We start from the raw sequence: 16,641 nt of genomic DNA, 5'->3' as shown, positions 1-16,641 counted from the left end.
TAGTGGAGCCTATGGTGCATGTCCAGTTTACATGGAGATCTAAGGATTTCAGAGAGGCAGAGGTGTTTAGGGTGTGGTGACTCCTGTAATCTCATCCAAAAATGTGAACTCCTCCCAGCCCCATGGATCTAGCTGCAGGACTGCATATCGTACATCACTTCCTATCTGAACATGCAGGTCAACATTTCCAAATTGGCACAAATGGTCTGCATAACTTTACATTTCAGCTAATCATTGCAGCCTTAATTACAAGCTGTGCCATGGAGAATAACAAGACAGCATCATTGCTAATATTGCCTTGCTGTACAGCTGTGTGGGGCTGTCAGGCCGCTAATGTAAGTGTTTAGTTCTTTGCCAGTTTTACCCATTTTAATGATAGTGATTTTCTTAAGGCCGCAAAACCCACAAATAGCATGAATTGAGCTGTCTCCCAGGAAGATTTGTTTGTCTTGTCTGCCTTTTTCTTTAGATTATATATAATGGAAAACCACAAAATAAAAATGTCCACAGGTTCTGCTGCAGCATTTCCTCCCTCTTTTGTGAATAAGGACTTGTAGAGCATTGCTTAGATTAATAAATTTCAAGGCCAGAAGAAACAACTGTGATAATCTAGTTTGACCCTACTGCATAACATAGGCAATAGGACTTCCCTCAATTCATTCCTGCTTCAAGTCTGATAGCTATGGTGGAACTAGAGCATCCATTTTAGAAAATCAGCCCATCTTGACTTAAAGATTTCTAGTGTTGGAGAATCCACAGCCCTTGCTAAATTGCTTTGTTTCCCTCTCCATTAAAAAAGGTGTGCTTTATTTCTAGTCTGAATGTCTTGCTTCACCTACTAGCCATTGGAGCTTGTTACATGTTTTGTCTGTACACTGGAGAGCCCCCTGTTCTCAAATTTCTGTTCCGCAGACGGGTACTTCCACACCTTAACCTTCCTTTAGCTCTAGACTTAAACAGACTTAGATACTTGTAAGTATCACTGTAAGGCACGATTTCTAGTCCTTTAACTGTTAACATCAGTCTTTTGTAAGCCATCGCCATTTCCTAAATATTCTTCTCTGTTCTAGTCCAGTAGCCGTTCTTCAGTGACAAATACCCTTACCGGGCATTCCCCTGTTTGTTTATTCAAGGATCATGTCAGGCCTTTTGGCCACAGTGGTGCACTGCAAACTTAAATTTAGAGATCTCAGTCATGACCCTTCAGTCCTCTTCAGAGTCATACCATTTCTTATCCTGTCATTATGGCTTAGGTGTGTGATATGTGGCTGTATTTGAAACACATGTTGCTTGATCAGTTTCAGAAGAAATGGATCAGTTAGTACCAGTGACTCATCCTGTTCATTTTTTTGCCATACCACCCACTATTATGTCATCTGCAAACTCTCACAGTAATGATTGCATTGTTTCCCAGGTCATCAATAAAATCTAGAAATAGCTTTAATAGCTTTGGAATGGTTATTGGCTTTTAACATGGTGAATAATTAGTTTCTGTGGAATCCCACTTGATGGTGATTCTTTGCTTACAGTTGCCTTTGGAGATCTGTCAGTTAGCCAGGTTTTAATCTATATAATATGTGCCATTTTTTATCATTCTAGTTTCTTCATTAAAGTGTGTTGTGGTACCAAGTCAGATAAATTCCTTCTAGGTATCTAACTTTTTAACTTTATCAATCATGCTTGCAGTCTTATTGAAAAAATTAGTTTGACATGAATTTTTTCCTCTTTTATTAATATTATTTATATGACCCTCCTTTAATTCTTTATTAATCAATTCCTGTATTGGCCATTCTGTTGTTTTCCCCAAAACAATGTCAGTCTGACAGGCCTAGAATAACCTGGGTCTGGTTTGTTTATATTTTTAAAGTACTGGTACAACATTAACTTTATCCCAGCCGGCTATACCTTCCCAATTGCTCCAAGACCTATTGAAAATTAGCACTGATGATCCAGATAGCTTCTCAGCTAGCTTTCATACAACTCTTGGGTGCTAGAATGATCTAAACATATGAGATGAAAATTGCCTCCTGAGTTACTGTTTGAATGGAAAATATATCACCCTCACCAGATATGAATGGTGCATCAAGGTTTTTTTCCTTTAACAGATTGGGAATATTTATTGATGACCACCCTTTTTTGCAATTTTACTTATAGTTCCACTGGTTGCATATAGTAACGGTCCAGTAACTTGGTTAGAATTCCTTTTGTTCCCAATATGTTTTTTAAACCTTGTTTCTGTGCTCAGCTCTCACCATAGAGTTCTCCTTTTCCCTGTTTCTTTCCCCATAAATTTCGAACTTCAGATTTGTAGTAATTATTTTAAACTTCAGCTTTTTTCATTATATGCCTTTAATTGTTTAGTATTGCATCAGTTTTTATATTGCAGTTATTCCCCAGCAGGCTGGTGGTGGTGTTTTTTAAACCAGCATATCCTTCCTTCTCACTCATAGGATTCTGAGTTTTTGGGGATCTGGTAGAATGCTCTTGAATAGTTCTTAATCATTTATACTATTATATTTAAATGTTTTGTTCCAACATCTTTGTGAAATGATAATTCTTTAAGTACAAAGTTCATCTATTACTGGTTTAGGCTTTCTTCTCCTTAGAAACGTTATAAAATCATGATCACTTGCACCTGCACAGCCAGTAATTTCTTATGTGCTTGATCATTTTTCTTTATCACTCAAGTTCATGCCTTACGAAGAGTTCCTTCAAGTTGAATTTAACTGAATTAAAAAATTGTCATGGATGATTTCTTAGAAGCTCTGACACGTTAATACTGGCAGTTTGAGAAGCGCTTTAACCTAACCATGCCGTACTTAGATTTGAAATCATCCATGATTATGCAGCTTTCTTTCCTACCCATTAAATATAGATCATAGATACAAGCCAGTCATCCTGTTCTTCTCTGTGATTTGGTGATCTATAACAGACACCAAGTAGTACCCCAACTTGTGCTTTTTCTGTTAGACCACTGCTCCATGAGTGCTATTACTAGGCTGTTGGAAGGAAGTCCCTGTACATTTGAATTGCATAGAATCATAGAAAATGAGGGTTGGAAGGAAGCTCAGGAGGTCATCTAGTCCAACCCCCTACTCAAGAGAGGACTATCCCCAACTAGGTCATTCCAGCCAGGGCTTTGTCAAGCTGGCCCTTAGAAACCTCTAAGGATGGAGATTCCACCACCTCTCTAGGTAACCCGTTCCAGTGCTTCACCACCCTCCAAGTGAGAATGTTTTTCTTAATATCCAACCATCAACCTCCCTTGCTGCAACTTGAGACCATCACTCCTTGTTCTGTCATCTGTCACCATTGAGAACAGTCTACCTCCATCCTCTTTGGAATCCCCCTTTAGATAGTTAAAACCTGCTATCAAATCCACCCTCAGTCTTCTGTTCCGCAGACTAAATAGGCCTACTTCCCTCAGCCTCTCCTTAGAAATCCTGTTCCCCAGTCCTCTGACCATTTTTGTTACCCTCCACTGAATTCCCTTCAGTTTGTCCACATCCTTTCCATAGTGGGAGGTCCAGAACTGGAGTGAGTACTTCAGATGTGGCCTCACCATTGCCAAATCAAAGAGATTAACCACATCCCTCAATCTGCCATGCCATTCTGGATCCTAGTCCTGCTCTCCTGAGTGTCTGCAACTCCACCCAACTTGGTGTTATCCACAAAGTTGCAAAGAATGGACTGAATCACATCATCCAAATCATTAATGAAGATTTTGATAAGTCCCGGACCAGGACAGAACCTGGGGAACCCCACCTGAGACCTCCTCCCAACGGACATTGACCACTGAAAGCTACTCATTGAGGACAATGAGCCAACCAGTTATGTATCTGTCATACAATACTTTTGTCTAGTCTGTATTTCCTTAACTTGTTAATGGGAATGTTGTGGGAGACAATTTCATAAATCTTGCTGATGTCAAGATATATCGCATCTACTGCTCTCCCCCCTGTCACCTTATTATAGAAGGAAATCATGTTGGTGAGACATGACCTGCCTTTGGAGAATCCCTGCTTCCTCTTCCTGTCCACCTTGTTCTCCTTCAGGTGCTTCCCTGTGGATTCCTTGAGAACCTGCTGCATGGAAGAAACCTTATGGGGCTTTTTAGTCTTCTGGGGCTTCACCCAACCTCCACGAGTTCTCAAAAAGAATAGCCAGTGGCTCTGAAATTAGCTCTACCCTGCCAACTTGCAAGTGTCTGGCTTCACTAAGGCAATCCCTAACCTTTTCTTCCACTGCTCTAGGCTGTTAGTCTCCTTCCCTATCTTGCCGCCAGCTGTTTATCATCTTTTAGCCACCCCTGTTTGTAAAAACTGAAGTAAAAGAGCCATCCAAGTGCAAATCAAGAAGACCTTTTCCAGCCGTGCAACAGAATAGCAATAGCAACGCTTGCCTCTAAATACTACTGTGAGGCCCAGTGAATATTTAGCAAGGCACTTTCGGATCCATGGGTAGAGAGTGCTGTGAAAAGCACAAATCATGAGTGTAACTTACTGTCTTGAGTGCTGGGGTTTCTGCCATTTCCACTTCGGAGTTTATTCAGCACCCTAATAGATGTCCGTGTTTTGCAGTTAATCCGGAGGTTCAGCTGACATTTTCTTTTGTTTAATTCAGTCATCTCTCCAGAGTTCGGTGGAAGTTGGCAGTTCACTCCCTATCTGTTGTGCTTATTAATGTTTCAGGAGTAGAAATAGAGAGGGGAGGGTTCAGCAGCTAATGTACTGGTCAAAAAATTGTTTTTTCAGTATATTTCCCAGTTCCACGCTGGGGTGCATTTTCCCTTTCTCACAATACATTATTCAAAAACGCTGCCTCCTAAACTCTTATTTTGCATTTACATTCACTTTGCAGCCAAAGCAGTTCAAAATATTTTTCAAAGAAGCTACTTGTGTCAGAAGTTGCTTGTCCTCCCAGTGCTTCTTTTTTCCTCTCCAAAAAATGAATTGCGCCTTCGGGGATAGACCAATACTTGGTTTAACCTGTTCTTGAACGCCTTCCAGTAGGCTTTCTTAGATTACTTCTAAGTGATTATACTGTCTCCACAACACATATTTGTAAAAGATTTTTCTTGGTACAGCCCACTATATCGCAGTGCTGACGTGATACACAATATCCAGAAAAGGTGTCTTGTTGAATGTTCTTATAGCACCTCCTACTGGCTCATTTTGGGACATTTCCTAAGCATTTACATCAGATATTAGATTTACCTACGGCCACCAAGAGCAATGTAGATAACATGGTTGCAAGGATCGGGAATGGGCTTCCAAGGGAGGTGGTGCTAGCCCCATCCTTGGGGGTCTTCAAGAGGAGACTGGACAGGCACCTGGCTGGGATCACATGACCCCAGGTTTGGTGACCCTTTTCTTGCCTGCCAGGGGCAGGGGGTCAGACTCGATGGCCCACTGAGGTCCCTTCCGACCCTAGAATCTACGAACTTCAAAGTTTCAACACAAATTGGGAAGTAAATGCTAGTGAACCTGACTCATGCTCATGTTTTGTCCTTAGCACTGGGGAATCACTAGTTTCCTCCCTTGGGGAACACTAGAGAAGACAGTCAAACCCTACTCTGTTTCTCTCATACACGTATATGCACTTCTGGTGTCGGTTAAGTAAAAAATACATTCAAGTGGCAGAATATTTCTGCAGCCAATATACTGTAGATATAGTCTGCTTCAGAGTTCATAAGGGGAAGCTATAGTGCTTTGAGGAGCATAGAAAACTCTAAAAGCTATTCTGCCTACAAAAATGTTCATTAGACAAAAGAAATTCTTCGGTTTGTACTTGCTTAAAAATCATTCTGATATGGTAACCATTCCAGCATGTAGGGGATAAGTTCCATACAGTAACAGTGTCCTACGGCCTAGGTGTTAGCCAAGGCTCAGCCAAAAATAACAGATTTTGCAATATCCTTTTGAGGGATTCTAAAGGACAGGTTTCAAACCTATGGCCCATGGGCTAGATCCAACCTACAAAGCCCCATAATCCAGCCTGTGGCGCTGCCCCTTTTGCTGTGCTTGATCATCCCTGCATACAGTGTCTGGGATGTATGCTACCTGCAGTGCTTGCTTGGGCTAGGTCCCATGGTGCCTGCTAAGGGGGGCATCCCAGACAAGCCTGTGTGGGTATGGCCTGAGCTGAATTAGGCATGTGGGGAGGGAGGCTCCATGGGCCTGATCTGGCCCATGGACTGGCCCTGCACCACTCATCCAATTCACAGGGCCAGATAAATTTGACACCCCTGGTCTAAAGGAATGAGATATTTTCCCCCAAACTTCCACCTTCTCTTTTAAGAGCCAAGTCACTGTGTACTATGATGTTCCTAACATTTCTTCACTCTATTTTTTAAGACTAGTATCAACAACTTCATTTCCATAACACTCCCCATATTCAAAGCACTTAACAGACATTATCTAATTAACATTCACCACAGTCACACCCATGGTACAGATGAGGAAAGTACACAGAGGAAAAGGAATGCGTGTCAAAAATAGAGCTAGAAATATAGATTCTTGACTTTGACCCCCATGATAAAACTAAAACCAGGATCATATTTCTGCTTTATGTAGAAAGACAGCCAGACGAGACTAAGAAATGCTTATTGTTTTTATATCCAAAGGTGGCAAATCAGTACACTGAAGAGCATTCATTAATGTCTAATAATGCAAGAAAACTGTCTCAAAGAAAAGGACAGAAGAAAGCTATGACTTTCTCAGTCTCTGGAACCCTCTTCTCTGCCCCTTACACCTTCAGGTGTAACCATCTGGAGTCCTGACAAGATATCTAACTCCTTAGCCTTTTTATCAGCCTCCCACCAATCTACAGCTGTCGGAAGCACTTAGAATATTCCCTCAGTCTATGAGCTTGATAACAGTGAGGCAACACAGAAATAAAGATTATCAAGGACAAGGGTGTGGACAGAGGCCCTTTTCCCTTCCTAAATTTCCACTGCTGTTTTTACAAACTAGAATGATGGCTCAAGAACAGGTTTCCAGCTTCCCTAAAACTTGGCTTTGACAACTGTCTGTTTACCTGAAACGGGCAATGCAGTGTTACTTCTAAAGACAGGAATTTTTCACAACTCAGATTTAGCAATGTTGTTGTCAGCACCATATAGTAGTCTTTCTGATGCACTTAAATTCATATAAGAAAGCATGCAAATATAAGATGCAACCCAATCCAAACTCTGTAGGTAGCCACGTGATCCGTGGTCCAAGAAAAGGTCTGGTGGAAAACATGAGAATGTAATGAATTCATGGTCTAATAGACCGATGGCATGAAGTTCCAAAGTTTGAGGCTGTTTCATGAGAAATGTTCTCTTTAACCTGTCTAGTTTCCTATGTTATGCCTGTCATAATATGATCACTGTGGCCAGGTACAGATTTTACACATAAACAGGTGTAAGTAACCAAAACCCAGTCTAAACCCATAACAGTATAGAAGTTCAGCGCACAGACCAATTTAAAAATGGCACAACCTGGTCTAAGGTAGACCTGGGTAGATGTAGTATCAAACTTAAGTGATTTAGGTTAGACTTGTCTATTGAACTTCACTAACAGATTCTCTCCCAACTCAAGTTAGGTTGCAGTCCCCCAGCCTAGTCCAGGCTGCTTCGTGGGCCCCGCTAACTTCCCCCGACAGGGTGGTGCGCTAGCCTCGGCCACCTTTGTCTGTTCCAGCTTAGCAGACTCTAACAGAGCCTGCTGCAGGCAGGAGGCAGGGCTGGGGGCCGCGCCAGCTGGCAGTGGTGGCAGGATGGGGCTGGCCCCGGCCTGTACCAGCACAGCTGGGGGGGGGGGGGGTCTGCATGGTGGATCCCCCCACTCTGCCTGGCCTGGCTTGCCAGCACAGCTACTCTCTCTCTAGCCCCTTCCCCCCCTGCCAACAGCCAGCTCTGTGGCAGGGCAGAGGAGGGGAGCAGAGGCACCCACCATGTGGACCCACCATGCCCCCTCCCCAGCCTGAGCTGGCACAGCTGGGGGGAGGAGCCATGCAGTGGGGGCCTCTGCTCTGCCTCCCTCCCCCCCCAGTGCTGACAGCTGGCGGCTGCGGGGAGGAGACATGCTGACCAGCAATGCTAGGATGTGCATAGGCCTCCCCCCAACTGTGCTGGTTCAGGGCTGGGGGGGGAACCTCCATTCCCTTCCCTCCCTCCATCACCACTGGCAGTTTGACTGGGGAGAAGGGCTGCGCTGGCCAGTCGGGGTGGCTGGCAGCTCAGCCATGTGTGTTCAGTACCCTGAACTTGGAGCATGGTTGACTTGAACATACCTTATGTACTGCTGTCTCTGTGTTTCTCTGGGTTCTTGTTCTGAATATAAGACTTTCAGAATTGTTATAGTGCTACAAGAGAAGCCCCAATGTCTCTGAATGGATTTAAAGGTGAGCATAGGAAACTACTCCCTGAGGGTTTATAGAAAAGCTGAAAATGATAGAAAACTTGTGTCTGGGGCATTTCAGGAAGGAGAAATCAAGACAGGTGTAAATGGTATCATTTGAGAGTTTGTGCTCTGGATCAACTCCATCTGGCCCAGTGTCTGTCCCAGTCTGTGCAAACTCTCATTATTTGCTATTTGCATTGTGGGAATTCCTAAGGACCCAATCAAGGATCAGGACTCTTTTGTGCTAGGTTCTGTTCAAACATTCAGCAAAAAGGCCCCTAAAGGCTTAGAATCTCACTATAAAATGGGAGAGAGAAGGAGAATACAGCATACAAATGAGAGAGCACCAGGTAACCATGAGACCGTGATGAGCAGCATAATGAGCAGAGGTGACAGGGCAGGAGTTCCCTAACTACTGTTGATTTCTGGCAGGCAGCAAAGTTTGTGTTTGGGCAGTGTAGTGTCTTTGCAGATTTTTAATGCAGGGTGGTGGGGGTGGAAGGGGATCCCTTATACAATGTATAGCATGAAAAAAGTGTGAAGTTGCTTGTAGAAAATTTTGACAAATGTATGTTCAGAACTGGCATTATTGGTGGAGTTAGGCTGGAAGTTGAAGTCTTGATAGCACACAAGACCTGAGAGAAGGTAGGAATAAACCATGGAGGGCCTTAAAAAGAAAAGATTGAATAAATTTGTATTGAATGTGATGGAAGGGAAAGTAGGAGTTAGGTGCTTCTTCTGGCTTATTTTTATGGTGATATTATAAATAGATGGAATAAAATGCACTGCTGTCCTGTGCGCGCGCACACTCATAATTCCTAGCCATATGGTCACTTTGCTGCTCTGTTATAAACTGTGTTCAGCTTCACTCATCTCACCTAGGGAATGATTTACTGGAGCAGAGTCTGACAAAATCTTGAAAAGGGCAACAAAATGTTTAGAGGTGTGTAGGATTTGCTAGATTGCAGAGCTAGATTGCTTCCCTTGATTAGCGTGAAGAGAAGAGGCAGAGATGGATAATACTGAAGGGTGTATTAAACACAGTCAACAAAGGAACAGTTATATAACTAAAGAACAGCACATTTACAAGCACCTTATAAAGTAAATTTGCTGTTGAAGGAGCTGCTGCTGTCACAAATCATACATTCTTTAGCAGACTTAGATATGTTTGTGCAGTTCCTTGTGATATCATATACTGTTATTTGTATATCGGACAGGACTTTTATAATACTTTATGTGGAAGTACACTTTACTTAACTCACATGCTAAGGATTAATGCTTGGTAACATTTTTAGGAGCAAACCATCATAAATTCCATCAGTTCCGAATAGAACTTTTATTCCTAAGTCACTTATGTTTTTGACATGTCTACCCAGAGTGAAAGTAGCAATAAAAAAGATGCACACAGGCACTCTCCATGTTCAAAGATTTTGTAAGTCAATGCTTTATTCCCTGAATTATACTAAAGAGAGTCTGGGCTGCTTAAAAAGAACATGCATTGTGTATGAGTGCTGATACACTTACCAAAATACATTCCATAAAGAAGACTTCTGTCCTAAGCTTTTGTGAACTAAACTCATGTTTTGAGTGAAATGAAGAATGTTCAAGCTCTTATGTATATCTGGGGCTCTGGAAAATAAATATATAGCATGAGATGAAGAACTTCAAGACTGTATTTTAATAATTAAACATGAAAGCAGAACTGAAATTGCAGATGCAACCTTAACTGTATTATTTCCTGGCCTTTGAGTACTTAACCCTGAAAATGTGACATCCCTTCCCATAGTTTATTGTATGACATGTCATTGTAATTCAAGGTTCTCTCTCATTTTTCCAAGATCTAATAAATCTGTTATCCACGTGACTAATGCACTCAGTATTTTCTTTTTAAACTCCTAATTGAAAGAAATGTTCTCCCTGTGAATAGCTAATTTTAAATTTGTAACTTGTCGTTACAATAAACCTTTTTTTCTTTTCTTCAATTTTTTTCAGTTTGTTTTCTTTGTTGTCCAAAAAGCACAACAAAGTTCTGGAGCAAGCCACACAATCCTTGCGAGGTTCCCTCAGTTCAGATGACTCTCCGCTTCCTGATTATGTGAGTATTTGAGCTTGTGTTTTAGCAAATGTTTCAAAATAGAAGCAGCAACATCCCCAAATCTGCAAAAGTTTATCAAAGTGTGTGACAACCAGGCAACCACCAACACCATAATGTAGGAACCTCTGTGAATGACATCATGTCTGAAACTTAGTAAGAAAATGAAAAATATACTTAGAAATGGCCAAACAAAACCACAGCTATTCATAGCTAAGAAACCTACTGTAAGTCCGTCAGTTTGCAGTTTCAAGATGGTTGTAATTGTATGCATTTAATAGATATTGTTAAAAACGTTATTTTTAAAATTAGCTTTTTGGCATTTACCAGTAGTTTAAATGCTTGAAATATTATGTAGATCAGTTCAAGCAAGCAATAAATCTCTGAAACCGCAAAACCTAGTATATTTTGCGGTCCTTGATTAAGCTAATATTTTCTGAACATACACACACACACATATACAAAGTTAAAGGATGGTTTTAATACTGTTCTAGTAAGCCAGTGTCTGTACGTAGGCAGCCATTCATAACTTAATTGCATGGCTGCCAGAAAACATCTTACTTGCTGTACTGTTAATCAGTGCGACAAAGAAACTTCTTCCAAAGTCATAAGTAACAATATAAACATATTCTCTTCAAGTGTCTTTTGGTTATATTGATTTGCATTCTTACCTCTTTATATTTATGTACAAAACTGCTTTTCCCAGATGTATGAATTGCTGCGAGTTTGAACATTGAAATACAACTTTCATCTTTGCCTTGTTTTCGTAAGTCTGCTGGAAACCATTTTTCTCAGGCAGTACATACTGCATTGCTCTATCGCCAGGTATTTAAAGCTATTAAGACTTTGTCATCTTATCTAATAGGTCAGGTTTTGAGGTCTCAGGATAAATCATTTGAGTGGCAAGGTTTTTGTCCTGCATCTCCTGGTCAATATTCGTACGTAGTCCTCCAAACCAGAGACATTTTGTTATTCAAAAGCAGAATGCAGGCCAAGGTTATTGAGTCAATAAATCACCTGCTGTTTCTTTCTATTTATTCTTGCCACCTGTGATGCCATATTTCGGAGGAACTTCATTACAGCACCAGTGATTTTTATGGTATCTGATTTATTGGTTGTGCTTTCCTGCAGTCGCACTCTAACATATGTGCAGTTTTGGAAAGCCTAGAGACTGTATTTAAAAAAAACCAAAACAAAATCCACCTTCTCCCAAAGTAAGGAAGTATATCCAGTTTATTTTAAGGATGCAACCAGAATCTAAAAACCCTTTCATCTGGATAACCTTGAACAAGTGAACTTGTGGGTTATGGAGGAACTTCCAAAGTAATTTAGTCCAACTCCCTGCACTAATTCAGGATGCACTGTTTCTCAACTATCTGAGTCAAGTGCCTATCCAGCCTCTTCCTGGAAACCTCCTCCAATGAAGGAGATACCCTCAGTGTCCTTTAGATGTAGAAATACTTGGAAATGATTTGGTGCTATAATTCAATTAGCTTTGAACTAATACCTGCACATGGTGTTACGAGAGACAGCTGCTAGAGATGGTATTTGTGGATACAGTATTAACCATCCTGAGCACTGGTGACACTGGTCACTAAGAATGTGAAGTTATTTCCCAGAGGGGATATAAACCTCAGTGCTTTGTAAAGTTTTAACTAAGGTTCTTAGATCACTTCATGTTCCAGTTCCTTTAGTTACCAGAGTCTTTGTAACCTACCCTGAATTCTTGTGTAGAGTTGCTTTGACTGGTTTCAGATGAGAAGTGACTGTATTTTCACCATAGTGACTTGATCAACCTGCGTCTCTCAAATCTATCTCGCTGGTATATTTTGGAGTTGAATTAATTATGTAAGGCACTGGAAGGTGTCTGAGCCTGTGTAGGCTAGTGAAAAGTATTTTAACACTAGCATATATTTTTGATGGCTGAACTAGAGCTATGTTTGGCCTAACCTGGCTGTCTGGAAGGTGTTAAGTATCTTGTCATAGGAGAAGATGCTTAATTTATGAAGAGACCCTGGGATTCCCTCCTCTAGGCAAGCAAAATACCACTGTTCAGAGGAAGAGAAGGTAGCATAAAACATAAGAATGCTCTTTAGGCTGTGACTTTGGTTTGGTGCTGGATATCAACTAAATGCAGCTGGGAAACGATCTGGAAATACATATGCAGTCAGTCCCTCACAAATGGAGGGAGGAAATCATTCTACTTCTATAAGCATGGCTGAGACAACACTTAAGTTTTAGTACAGCAGAGATTAAGGCAATTCATTACTAGAAGAAATGGGGGGAATTCAGAAAACAGGCAGAGGTAGAAAGGCTGAAAAGATGTATGCAGGAGGGAATAAAGACACTTAAAGATTTAAACCGGTATTTAAAAAAGGAAAATGTACTCAAGCTAGTGGCCTGATTTTTTCAGAATCACTTTGGATTAAGCTCAACCTAAATCTCAGTTGATTTCATTAATGTAGACCAGATGTCACGCACTAATTCAGGGGTGTGCAAAATGCAGCCTGTGGACTGGATGCAGCCCACAGAGGGTCTTTGTCTGGCTCACGGTGGGTCCCTTGGTCCCACCTGGCCAAAGCGTTGTCTCCAACCCACGGCACGTTCTGCTGCCCCTGGGCATCCGGCAGGGCTGGGGTGGCTCTGCAACTGAACTGCCTGTCTAGGCAGCCCAGGTGGCAGCAACTCCTTTCCGCTGCCACCACCAGTGACCTCAGCTCTGTGGTACCAGCAACACTGGCCTGCCCCACATCTGCTTTGCACCACCTGGCCATGCTAAGCAATGGCAGCAGTGGCAGCAGCGGGATAGAAGCTGTTGCTGGCGCAGAGGAAAAGCAGCCCCTCTGCGGCCACCCAGAGCCCACACCCGGGCTGCCCTGCAGCTTCTCTCTGCTGCCATCGCTGCCACCTCTGGGTCACCCCCCAGGGCAGTGCTGGCACTGCAGTGGAGCTGTAGGGCAGCTTGGGCATGGGCCCTGGGAGGTTTCAACAGGAACTGCCCAGCAGCGGTGAGGGGGAAGGGCCACTTTTCCTTCATGCCAGCAGCGGCTTCTACCCTAAATTCTAAAAAAAAATTAGATATATACAAGTCAGCAGGGCCGGATGATCTTCATGCAAGAGTACTGAAGTAGCTGGCTGAAGCCATTGCAGAACCCCTAGCAAAACTCTTCCACAGTTTGTGGTACTCTGGAGAAGTCCCTGAGGACTGGATGAGGGCCACTGTTGTGCCCATGCACAAGAGGGGCAGGAGGAACAACCTGGGTAACTATAGGCCAGTCAGCCTAATTTCCATTCTGGGGAAAATCCTAGAAAAGTTCATCAAGGCGTCTATCTGCAATAGGCTTGCAGAAGGTGACATTCTGAATGACAGCCGGCATGGCTTTGTCACGGGTAGGTCTTGTATTACCAACTTTGTCTCTTTCTATGACCAGGTAACTTGCCACCTGGACATGAAAAAGCAGATACCTTGACTTCCAAAAGGCCTTTGATCTAGTGTCCCACAATGTCCTTGCAGGAAAATTGGAGGATTGTGATCTTAACTCCAAGACAGTCAGGTGGGTGAGATACTGGCTGCAGGACAGGACCCAGAGAGTCGTCGTGAACAGATCTGTGTCATCCTAGCAAGAAGTGGGCAGTGGTGTCCCACAGGGGTCAGTGCTCAGTCCAATACTTTTCAGCATCTTTATTAATGTTTTGGGTGTGGGGGTGAAGAGCTCACTGGCCAAGTTCACGGGCAACACCAAATTATGGGAGAGCATGGACACATTTGAAGATAGGCTACAAATACAGGTGGACCTAGACAGGCTAGCAAGTTGGGCGGATCGGAACCAAATGAAGTTCACCCGAAGGGAAAACCTGGAGTAATGGCCACAAATTCCTGAAAGATCAATTCACGCTCAACATCAGGAAAAGCTTCCTCACAGTTAGTGTCCAGGCTGTGCAATAAGCTCCCTCCAGAAGTAGTGTAATCACCTACCCTGGAAATTTTCAAGAGGAGACTAGACAGTCACCTTGCTGGGGTTACCTCACCCCCAGTTACCTTTCCTGCTTGGTGCAGGGGACTGGACCTGATGATCTTGTGAGGTCCCTTCCGGCCTTACAATCTATGAATCTATGCCCGGCTGCTGCTTAGCATGGGTGGGCGGTGTGGAGCAGGCATGGGGCAGGCTGGGGTCAGAGTTGTGCATACGGGTGCCAGCTGGTCCGCTCTAGCTGGAGTGAGTCCAGAGTGGGTGAGATCGGGGCTGGGGCTGCACACTGTGAGTGGTGGTGGGGAGGAGCCGCAAGGTGCATGAGCTCTGGGCTCTTGAGGGAGGAGTACTGACTGGCTCAGGGGGTGCACCTGCTGCTTTGCTTGCACACAAGTAGCCTCACCTGGACCAGCTCCTTTGCAGCCAGGCCTTCTCCCCTGCTGGGTGAAGCCATGCTAATCCTGGGGCTTGGAGGTGGCAGCCCTAGGAGCTCGTGTATATCTCACCCCCCAGCCTGGGCCCTGCAGCCACTGCCACCACTACTATGGGGTCCGATTGGCTTCCATAGCAACAACGGGGGAAGTAGGACTGTGGCAGGTCTGGGCCCAGGTGTTCCCTGTTGCTAGGGGAAGGCAGAGTGGAAGCTCCAGTAACCAGGGCCATGGGTGCTACAACCTGCTGCCAGCAGCAGCCACAGCCCTAGGGCTCAGCAGGCCTGTCTGCCCTGCCCTGCCTGCGGGGAGGGCTGTAACCCTGGCACGCACTTGCATGCATGTCTGTGTCCCAAGCACACCCCACCATACCCGCACACAATATACAGGAGTAAGACTTTATTTTGAGCTATTTTGGGTTAACTCTGTATACACTAAGGAAACGCACATAAATAAGGACAAAAATATTTTTCGAAATAAAATATGTTACAATAGATATTTGATTTTTAGTGCATGATTTGTTTTTTTTTTTCTGGTTCCAAGAAACCCCTCTTCCCAAAACCCCTTTTCTGGTTCCAAGCAAACCCCTCTTCCCAAAAAGAGTACTTTCGGAGGTAAGGGGAGGGACTTTCAGTGGCAAAGGTCAGGGGTTAGGTGTGGGATATCTAGTCCCAAGATGGCAACTGGGCGTGGGGCTACCCTTGCAGCCCTCAACAGCTCACCAAAACCCAGTAAGTGGCCCTCCAGCCAAAATAATTGCCTGCCCCTCACCAGCTTGTTGACGTCCCTGGGGTATACTGCCTGTGGAAGTCCACGTTTATAATGTGTGTTCTCCAAGAAGAGTGATTGCTGTTTCCGTTTGCCTGAATGCCCCTTAAGGAATGTCATGGGACATTTTAGTTCTGCAGGAGCTAGAGGAGGGCAGCTAGTTAGAGGGTACAGCTAATATCTCAAGTCCTGCATTGAGCAAAGGAAAATGTCCTTTCCCTTTTGTATCCCCATGTTCCTAATGGAGTACCAAGGAGAGGAGCAGAGTGTGGATGTGAGGTCACATCTCCCAGGTCAGACCTTTCCACTGAGATAAAGAGGCGAGCAAAAGAAGCAAAATTTTATGCTGCAAAGTATTACCCCTGGTCTGAAAGAAGCACATTCATAGGCTTTAAATGAATAGTGTTAAATGTGCATTGTACAGAATTTTGGGCTACCTAGAGCTTTGTGTTTCTCAGGAATATTTTTATTTCTCATTACATTGTGTAATCTCAAAGTTAATTTTAAATAATACTGAACTAGCAAGTGGGCAAATCATAGAAAGATAATTAGGAATGGCTTTTTCTAGCTGTCATTCATGTTCTCATTTTTCTTTGTGCATCTTCATTTCAGTAGTCATTTCAGCAAAGTTCTCTATTTTCACTCCTGGTTCCATCTCCTTTAACATTTTTGTGAATAATTTTGCATTTCAACGCAAAGCAAAGCACCATGTATTTGCCTGACACTCCCCTGTATAAAGGCCTCATCTTGCAAAGGACAGTTTTTGCAACTATTTATTTCAGGGCCTGGCAAAATACAGCCTGTGGATCAGATCTGGCCTGGCAAGCACTTTCATCCATCCCGCGGTGCCCCCCAACAAATTGTGCCCTGCCCAGCCCTTCTGCCCACGAGGATGGGAGCAAGGCACCCACGTGTACACTCGTCCCCCAAACATACCCTACTGCCTCACTCCCACCCTCATGGACAGAAGGGCCCCACCCAGCCAGCGTGTA

At 43.5% G+C, this 16,641-nt stretch overlaps 1 protein-coding gene across 3 annotated transcripts in view; it reads left to right on the top strand.

Moving 5' to 3' along the window:
• The window catches only part of DYM (dymeclin), a 370,073-nt gene that overhangs the window by 246,794 nt on the left and 106,638 nt on the right, over positions 1–16,641 (top strand). For all 3 annotated transcript variants that reach the window (XM_090037771.1, XM_090037772.1, XM_090037773.1), the window contains one exon: positions 10,380–10,482. In XM_090037771.1, the coding sequence (XP_089893897.1) occupies positions 10,380–10,482 (103 nt within the window). The remainder of the gene's footprint in view (positions 1–10,379; positions 10,483–16,641) is intronic.

The sequence above is a fragment of the Crocodylus siamensis genome, chromosome 3 (genome assembly GCF_052110815.1).
Source record: "Crocodylus siamensis isolate JL-2025a chromosome 3, ASM5211081v1, whole genome shotgun sequence".
Lineage (NCBI taxonomy): Eukaryota > Metazoa > Chordata > Crocodylia > Crocodylidae > Crocodylus > Crocodylus siamensis.
This window is presented reverse-complemented; position numbering and strand designations above follow the sequence as displayed.